Raw genomic sequence first — 10,206 nt, 5'->3', positions numbered from 1 at the left:
TGACAATATTAAAGACTGACGACTTTGCTGATCGTATGTGCTACATCTGTGCCAATACATCACCCATATGCAGCAAGGTAACCAATACTGTGATGGTTTGGTAAGTCAGATTTGAAGGACATTGTTGAAAAATTCAAACTCTTAACCAGACTTGACCACTGATAAACATGAAACAATATAATAAATAAAGTAGATTAAACTTAAACATCTGCAGAATCTGTAATAAGATATTTGCTACACAAAACAAGAGGGTAAGTTAGAGCTGTGAAATGCACCCAAAGTTGAAAAAGTGTTATGACAAGTTGTTAGAACAAAATCTGAAGAACTAGCATAAAGCTGAAGCACGTTTCCTTCACCACTTTCAGCATCAGTATTCCCCCAAAATGCATACAAGAACAAAACAGAATTGGAAATTCGCAATGTTAGGTAAAAAAGATAATCACAAAATTAACCTTTTATTTATTTTGTGATAAACTATGTTTAAATTTGAACAATTTGAGTTGCCTCTTTTTAATGAAACCAAATTCGGAATCCTCTATTAAAGATCAATAATGGTATGGCTAGCCAGATTCAGATATAAATTCGGGATATGTACAGCAAGCTCCTGCCATATAAGAAACAAGAGCAAAGGGATAAATGGAAATGAGATCTGGAAAGTCATACCATAGTCCCCATAAAAATCCACATAGAAAAATACAATTACAGACTGCACATGGAAGAAAGGGATAGAATTAATTCTACACTTAAAATAATTTACATATATTATTTTGATAATATTATTGTATAGTCTACATTTTGCAAGTTGCATGTAATTATGCCTTTGGGTGATACATAAACTTGAGGCCTAGGTAGACGGATGCACCATTTTAAACCACATGGCTAATTTAACAAGGTGCAACGCCACACTTTCACTGACAAAACACTGCAATGATGTGATCCTTTGAGGTCTTGGCAGACTTCTGGTTAACTGCAACAGCACAAACAAAATAGGCTATTTTAGTGATGCAAGTCTGACAATATTCAAACAGAATTAATGGAAACAAGGGTTTCTTTAATATTCATATATATTCCTTCGAAAAAGTATTACTACTGGCTCCTCATCACTGTCAGTAACTTATTAAGATGAAACTGAACATGTACAAAATAATTTTATGTTGAAATATATTTTAAAATATTTCAAAATGTGTTACTTTGCAATCTTATTGATTACTTGTTGCCTAAACTTTGTGCTACAGCAATGTAAAACCATTAAACCCAATGGGGTAACCCAGTAATGCACAGAACCTGGGGATTGATGCATTACGAGAACAGTGGTTCTGTTACCATAGCAGTATACTCATTCATATGATCCCTGTATGTGGGACCTCTATCCAATGTCTAGAAGAACACAAACACAAAACATTTTCTTTTGGAAAAATGCTGTATTCATCAATTAAGAATGAATTTTTCTCTTTTATATACAAGTGCTTTACTGCGGTAAACACATAACGTACATACACAATAAAGGTAATACTATACATAGGTGACATACATAAGTGATAGGATAGCGACTGTACACACCACAGAATTAAAACCATCATACCAACAAAAAACACATCATTTCCTATATACGAGTTTGATTATAGCAACAAAAAGCTCCCTATTAAAACCTCAGTTGCTTTAATGGGTCTTGTTGGGAAAGGTTGCTAGACCATTACCAACGTTAATGGTTTTGTTGGTATGAGGGTTTGTAATTCTGTGGTGTGTACAGTCACAATCCTATCACTTATGTATGTCACCTATGTAAAGTATTAACTTTGTTTGTTGTGTATGTATGTGTTTACCGCAGTAAAGCACTTGTATATAAAAGAGAAAAATTCATTCTTAATATAAGAATACAACATTTTTCCAAACGAAAATGTGGTGTTTGTGATCTTCCAGACATTGTATAGACTTCCCAAATACAGGGGTCATATGAATGAGTACACTGCTATGGTAGCAGAACCACTGTTCTCATACTACAGCAATGGAAAAAGCACAAACTATTTGTACATACCCAGAATTACAAAAGCCACATTTTCGAAAATCAAGCAGGTTAAACTTGAACTGCACAAGCCTACCAAAGTTGTCTTTTGATTTTATGAATAAAAGGCCTCCTACTGGCCTAATAGCATTCAAATATAATAAGCACTAAACAACAGAGGGATCTTTAAAGATACAAAAGTTCTAAAAATATCAGACTTACATAAAGCAAATCTTCACAATTTTCATTCTTTCACATTTTTATATGATGGCAAATCGTTGACAAGAATACGCTATCTTTCTTTTTGTGATTCGTATTACTTGAATGAAGACCGTTTCACGGGACGCTGACTTAAATGTTTTTTGCTCCACTTTCCATCGATTTAATGGTTACCATCAAGGCACGAATATCAAGAGCCAGGCACTAGAAGTGCGGCTTAAGAAATGGTCTTTCATTAGTGCTGGTGTAACTACTTCTACATTTTAGATCTGTAGGTCCAACCAAAAGTAGGAGGTGGAGGGAAAATGTACTACTTTCATGATCAAAGACGTGCAATTTTGCAGTCCACAACATGACTCTACATTTGCCATTCTAGAAAGTGGGTTACCTTAGCACACAGGCAACCTCAATAACCTGAAGACGGAAGACACCCTGAGACAGACACACACCCTTAATTGCAGAAAACAATAAGCAGTGAAAGGCTTCAAGACACCAGTTACACGACCATATGAGCTTTCAATGAGAACTCCTAAAAGCTATGCAGAGCCTAAGAAAAGCCACAAATGGGTGTGAGTTCTCAGGAAAAAAAAAAAAAAGGTTATGAGGGTATTTAAAAATTATTTATCAGCTCAAATAGCAGGTCAGTAAGCCTAACACACAACAGCAAAGCAAGGTAAAGTATACAATAAAACCAGAATTTTCAGTTTAAGGACATAGCTTCTGATTACAGTAAGAGTTTCTTTAATTTTAAGCATAATTATTAAAATATTGCCCTGAGCAATTAAGTAACATGAAGTCACCAGATGAATCATAACCAGCCTAAAAACATAATTTCTTGGCAGTTCTTTAAATTTCCAACATTGATGCACAATACTAAATAGAGTGAGACGTGTGCTGCCAAAACCCACCTAGTCCCGAAACAAGAACGTTGATGTTCCTTGGCTATTTCCTTTTTCAGGCAAAATGATAAACAGTTTGTATGAGAGTCACGGACTGCCAGAGTATCTTTGGCAATGGGGAAGACATAAGGCTTTATTTATTTTCAAAACAGGGCAGTGCAGCGGCATTGGTGAACTTGTCTATTGAATTACAGCACCAAGGCAGATAGCCAGGGGGGGTGTACTACATAAATATGAATCTACTACCTGAAATCAGATGACTGTTGATCCCCAGCCGATAGCACTAATTGACATATGAAATCATGCCAGCAACCACGGTGAGCAATCAGCAAACACCGTTTAGATTCTTCGGATAGCAAAGAATGTGCTGACTCCAAACAGTAGGCGGATTAGTGCAGAAATAATAAAATGCAGGAAAAATATATTTTGGGGACTAGGTGATGAAGTGCGAGGTAACACCTTACATTAGTAATTAAATTACATGTACATGTATATTGTTTAAAACTACAATCAAAAATAAAAATACTATTAAAAATCATCATAAAACGGGTTCTTCACGTAAGAAAGACGTTGTTAGGCAGCAGTCCAAATGTTCATTAATTTTAGATTCCAAAACCGGAGTATGGCAGATAGGACAGCTAACCTTTGCACTCTGACTACTGGTAGAATTGGCCTGAACATAAGAAATAGTGATGTCTGCACTGCTATTCCCATGACTGCTTGTTGCACATGTACTTCCCCATCCACTGGAACCAGCACTTGATGGCACTGCAAAAAAGTCTACAATGGCATCTCTGTTATCTATCCTAGGTCGTTTGTGTGGTTTGCCTCCAATGTCACTGTTACGTGAACCTTGAGACTCAGAGGGAAGTATAGATGAGGTGTCATGATTTGAAATCAGTTTCTGAGAACTACTTGATGATGGAAAACTCTGTCTATCTTTTGATGATCCAGAGCCTTTTACGCGGCCAAAGACTGGGAAGACATGGTTGCTACTGGAGCTCTTAGAAGCTGAAGGAGAACTCGAAAAGGTCTCAGACACTTCAAATGAAATACATCTCTTAGCTGTATTAGATGTACTTTGCATATCTTCTATATTTGACGAAGCACTTTGCGTATCCTTTCTGGGTGATGAAGCACATTGCGTACTGTTTGATGTTTTCACACTGCCAAAAATTGGAAGAATTCTTACAGGGGAACCATTTATATTTTTGAACGCCTTGGTGTTGGCCACTGATATTTTTTTCTTTTTGACAACAGTGAGCTCCTGATCATCCACTTCAATACAGTTGGAAAGTCTATGATTCGGAATGCTGGAAGAATTCTGTAAAAATGTCACAGGATTTTCAGCGTTAGTGTTTGTAGATTCAATTGTAGGTTTCAAAATGTTGCCAGTGCTTCTCACGTTGGCCCAAGGCGATTCCATGCTTTGTTCTCCAAGTTTATATCCCTTGCCAGTAAAAGGAATTATGGTTCGTATATCAACGCCATGTGGCTTACCTAAAACAAAGTGGAAAAACGTATATAAATTGGTTAACTCCGTTTCAAAAGAAGCACTCTTTTTTCATTAATTTTCACCACATGCTATGGAAATGTAACACACAGCACCAGAGAACTAATGCAATGTGAACATTTTCGCTGAACCTGCAAGGAGGTTTCATTCCAATTCATAAACCAATCATCCAATCAGTGGTGCTCGGATAATTTTTAGAGCGGGTGTTGGCCTCCGGGAGAACCTCAACATATCATAGGAGTTACCAAAGAGGGTATCAGTGAAAATGTGAACATATGTAAGTCTTGTCAGGTCGCTTAGATCAATTTTCTACCAAGAAATGTTCTGAAAATAAGACCGAAGAACCCAGATCATAAGATATTACTCCAAATGCATTTCTAAAAATATTACAGGGTATAAATATAGCACTTTAGGGAAGTGTGTAAACACGTCATGGGGTCCTGGGCAGTGTGGGGTTATTGGGCCTTATCCTGTGTGGGCAAGGCCATTTTCCATTGGAGTCCCGTGGCCTCCATACTGTTGCACTTATCACTTGACTTTCTCAGAGCAGTCAAAGATTACTTTAAGAAGTGGCGGGATAAGAGACTTAGGGCACAAGGGAAAATAGAAAATAACAGTAAATAACTTGAATGTCAAGCCAGTGCTTTACATTAACAAGGAAAGCTCTTCAATAAAAATTAGTAACAATAGTACAACTAAAAATATGTCTAAAAAGACAAACAGAAGGTACAAGCACTTCTCGAGCCTATGTTATTATCATACAAGTTCTTATAACTAGCACGCTAGGTGTTATATTTACAGTCAACACAAGCACTGTGGCCAAAATTCAACAAAGGGAATACTTCAGGCTGAGTTGGGTATGTTCGTAAGCATTCATATTTTGGGCCCAGCGGAGCATAAGATACAATGTGGTTACTCTTGCTACTGTATGTTCTACCCTCTGAATTTATGGCAGTGATTTTAGTATTTTAAAGGATTATCACAAGGATTTAAGTACCCTTAGCCCAAAATCAACCACTCAAAAAAAGCAGAATCACACATTGATGTAAATGTTTCTGGGTGATCCCATGGATTCTTTTGGTGGCGACTCTCGAAGACCTGGTGTCCAATCACCAGTGTCAAACAGGACACAGTCCAGTTAACTGCAGTCTAGAGTTTAGTTGCCCACTTTAACTCTACATTAGGGACAGTGCCTAGATTGTAAGTCATGTTTCACTAGATGTTGATGCAAGGGGAGGGACCATAAAATGCTGTACAGACTTAATAGTTTGGGGCACATACAATGAGAAACAGGAGGTTCACTTATCAACTGAACGAGAGACACGGCTGCTGTTTTACCCATCAAGAATTCCAAAAACATAATTGATTACAATGCTCAATATTTAGGGCAGCCTCCTACATCTATTGGGATGTGACACCATGCCCGGGGTTCAAGACCACCCATTTCTGGGGTGTAACTGGGTTTCAGATGAGGTAAGAACAAGCATTGTACATGTACAATAAAGGTAAGGATGGGGTTGTCTCACCATTTTTAATGTGTGAAGGTGATGGATCAGCTCCTTGATCAACCTTTTCAATCTGATTCGTGGCCTCATGGCTCTTGGGCTGTTTGTCCATCAAGCTGTCATCATGCAGGTCGTTGCTCTCGGCTATACCATATGCTTTAATTCAGTGGCTCAAATCTCTCCTCTTGGATCGAGTAGCCTGGCATTTGCAAACAAGCCTCTTCTGTATTCGGTCAATAGTTAAGAGCTCAGAACTGGGTGAGAGTACCAAAACCTCTTCTAGGAATCAAGCTCAGCCGTTCAGGCTTCTCTGAAGCTCTGATGCTCTCCAATCCTGTAAAACGTTTTTTTCTCTGTTCCAAGCTAAATCTTACAGGCTTTAGACAGCACTGTTGTAAGTACTGGGACAAGTGGCTACTGATTCAAGTAGGGCTGTGCATCACGTCTAGTGGGCCAGGCCCTAGGAGATGGCCACTACACAGAAAATGAGTGGGGGGGGGGGGGGGGGTGATTGTGGCGTGATGGGTCTTGGGCTACAACAAAGGCTGACTAACCCCCCATCCGCCTAATATGCCAATTTTGAGAAAAGGAATCAGCAACTGTGTACATGTGGGCTGGAATGACAGGAAGGACACCACCCGCGCTGCACAAGAGGGGCAATTTTCAAGTTATGACGTGTCACAAATGGAATTATGCCAAGTGGCAGTTACATATTGGATTAATTATATTAGCAGTTTTTAGGTCTCGCCTGACCCAGCGCATGCGCTGGTCTGGCGAGACTTATTGAGAGGGCTCCAAAAAATGCTACCAGGCCAGCCTAGAGCTACAGTGCATGTGGGCGGCCGCGCGCGCCGCACTTTACCGAGATTACTTTAACTTTCGCGGCCGCACGGCCTCTTTGATGTTTGATCACGATTGCGATCACTTTCACTTTTGAGGCCGCACGGCCGCGCAATAGGTCTCGCTTTTGGGACCTTATAAGTATTTAGTTATGCAACTGTTGCATAGCTAAACACTTATAAGGTCTCAAAGGCGAGACCTATTGGCTATGCCAATGCTTGTTATGTTATGTCCCAGTTACACGATTTACCTAATATACATTCCAAGCCTGTATCTTTAGAACACATTGGAGTCCACTTTCTGCAATTTTCCATCAAAGCGTCACCACACTCTGTAGGCTTATTGCCCCGTACTATGATTATGCAACAAAGCAGAATGAAAACAGCTAATGGTTGACAGGGGGTGAGGCTAGAGAGGTTTTTAAACCCAAGCATCTACCTCTTTCTGAGTATGCCACCTAGCCATTATTCTTTCGGTATGGATTGAATGCGTTAGTCAGGGCTAGAAAGGGGAAATTACCAAAAGCGGGTATTTTTCTTTGTAATGAAAATATAAAACATGAAATACAAGAAATAACTTCAAAAGTATTACAGAGGTGCCTGACCTTAAAGCAAAAAGGCAGAACCGTTACAAAAAAAAAAAAAAAAAACCCAGAGGATTTTACACAAAATCATGTTGAAGAATCTACCTGGATCTCAGAACATATTTACCTTTCGGCGGAAGGTGGTATTCGGATCTCTGCCGCACGTTTTGTTTTAATCAGTAATACATTTTGCCTTAATATTTCAATTAAACACTTCGTAGCTTGAAGGAGAGTTGATACAAAGAAAACAATAAACATGATCGCAAAATCGTAGGTATTTTTAAAAGGTGCTACATCCTAGGTTTTGAAAAGGCATAGCTAGTTCCTGGACTGAACAAATACAGGGACCACAAAACGAAAGTTTTAGTTCGTATCCTGGTAAAATCAGATTACATGGTCACTGTGCGTTCCCCTACACCTCTGGTGAGCTCGGAGCTTGTAGAGAAACACACCGTCATTTCACTAACAGCACCAACTTTCCCAGCAATCGTGCAGGACTCCTAAATGGGGTACTACTTGGGAGATGAATTATATAACCGCCTTTAGTTACTTAATAAACAAACACTGACCCATAGCTGCCAGGTTTTCAGATTGCTCATGTGTGACATTTCCGTGTCTTGAGTGACATTCTACTACTTTGAGTGACACTTTCTTACGAGAAAAATCAAGTTCTGAAGTCACTGTAAAGTGACTAATATCAATTATGACCCCCCTTTAGAACAATGCAATACTCCAAACACGGCTGCAAAACCACTTGAATGCAAGGGCACAAAGAGGAGAAAAAGTTGCCTGTTAAGAGACCTGACTTTCAAGCACAATACAAAAATCTCTCCCTTTCAAACCAGGTTGGCAAAGTAAAAAAAAAAAAAAAAAAGGATTATTAAAAGACCATTTTAATCATTCAGCTACCAGTTCTCCTCAAACAATGCAAAAGCCTCACAGCCGGCATGTTTTTGCTAGATTAATAGAATGCTGCAGTGGGGTGAGCAAAATAAAGCGCTCATCCAGTGATGGACTGACCTGTGCTAAGGTAAGGAAGAGATTTGTCCAACCTGATTCAGCCTCCACGGGTTGCTATTCTTGGTTGAGCTCTTCTTTAGAAACCAGAGGCTGACAGTACTGTGTTCTTGCGCCACAGAGTGTGTCATGGTACACTGCTGCAGCAGCGCTCACTACTCCCTACTCTGCATTTCTCCTGCTGCAACTCTCTTTAGTAACACTCACTGCAAGTGCTCAGAGGCAAGTCTGCTGACTCCACAACGGCCAGGACCCCGGGGTCGGAATCAGCCAGATATGTGAGCAGACGAGGAGTCCATTCTTTCCTCATTCTTGGCTGATCTTGGGGCTTTGCAGGCCCTCAGCACTGCTGGCTGCAAGGAAAACATCCTGCCAGCCCGACCCCTCTCCACTGCGAGGGTCTGTGCCGGACCAGGCGCCAGAGAGACTGGTCCGTAGTGCTGAGTGGTGGCAGGCGTAGCAAGTAAAACAAAGTTGCTAACTGCCTATGCCTGCACCGGTCACTATAGGCGGCCCAGGATCATCCACATGAGGTGCTGTAACAGAGGCTCAGGCAGTGCAGATTGGGAGTATTTTGGGCAACTCAAAAATTCACAGTAATGAGCCAGGGGATGTAGCTCAGTGGTGGAGCACATGCTTTGCATGTATGAGGCCCCGGGTTCAAAGGAAAAAAAAAAATCACAGTAATGCTTATTACCAAATCTGAAAATTAACAAAGAGAGGGAGTAAAGAGGATTCTCGGTAGAACCTTCCTCCTGTCAGACTTTTAATAAACAATGTGGTTCTACCCAATAGTGAAATGAAAATTTATTTTTATATATTTTTTTGCTTTTCAAATAGTGAATAATAAAGCAGTGCCTCATGAGATGTCATGAAAGGCACTAAGTGTTTTTAAAATACCCCTCACACACTATGAATTCCATGGTGTCATGCTTCATCATAGGGGTCTTCCCGTCCCTCTACGGGGCGGGGCGTGCTACGACCAATAAGTATATGGGAGCACTGTTGTTAGGTGAAGGAATTGACTATGTGTAGACTATGTGTTAAGTGATAGTGAGTGTGGTAGGGTTAGTGAGTGAATACAAAAATTAAAAATCCTCTGACTAGTGGAAAAAACAAACTTTATTCAATTCCCTAGCTGAGAATGTTAAAAAATGGGGTTACGTAGGGGGTGTATATCAATTAAATACTCCCTACTGGGTCAACATGTTTCGTAAGCAGTCCCCACTGCTTTACTCATCAGGACCTAAATATGTCCCTACTACACTCGAAATTTAATTGAATTGTATGCCTATTCGCTTGAATTCAAGACCTCCAAGAATAGTGGAAGGTGATTAAAGGTACATTGACCTTTATTAGTTAGAAATAGCGCTTCTTCGGTATCTGAAAAGATAAAAGCATAAATGAAAAACAATCCGAGAGTTCATGTAAACACATCTCCATACTGTGGAATTGTACTAGCTGGAAAAAAGGTGATATATTTTTCTGTTGCTATAATCAAATAGTCCGCATTCCACGGAATTTACTGGCTTATTGATTGACCAGCACATGCGCTCACACATTTGCATTCCTACTTATTCCTTTAGAAAAGAGCGTGATATATTTTTCTGTAACTGAATGCTGGGTTT

The 10,206-nt window shown here is 39.7% G+C and overlaps 1 protein-coding gene across 1 annotated transcript in view; it reads right to left on the bottom strand.

Annotated features, from left to right (window-relative positions):
- Positions 1-3,330: 3,330 nt before the first annotated feature.
- The window catches only part of SPRTN (SprT-like N-terminal domain), a 317,435-nt gene continuing 310,559 nt past the window's right edge, over positions 3,331-10,206 (bottom strand). The window contains exon 5 of the mRNA XM_085611947.1: positions 3,331-4,620. Coding sequence (XP_085468073.1) covers positions 3,659-4,620 — 962 coding nt within the window. The 3' untranslated portion in view covers positions 3,331-3,658. The remainder of the gene's footprint in view (positions 4,621-10,206) is intronic.

This window comes from Triturus cristatus, chromosome 6 (genome assembly GCF_964204655.1).
Source record: "Triturus cristatus chromosome 6, aTriCri1.1, whole genome shotgun sequence".
NCBI classification, from domain to species: Eukaryota; Metazoa; Chordata; class Amphibia; order Caudata; family Salamandridae; genus Triturus; species Triturus cristatus.
The sequence above is the reverse complement of the archived record's forward strand: the minus strand, read 5'-3'. Positions and strand labels throughout refer to the sequence as shown.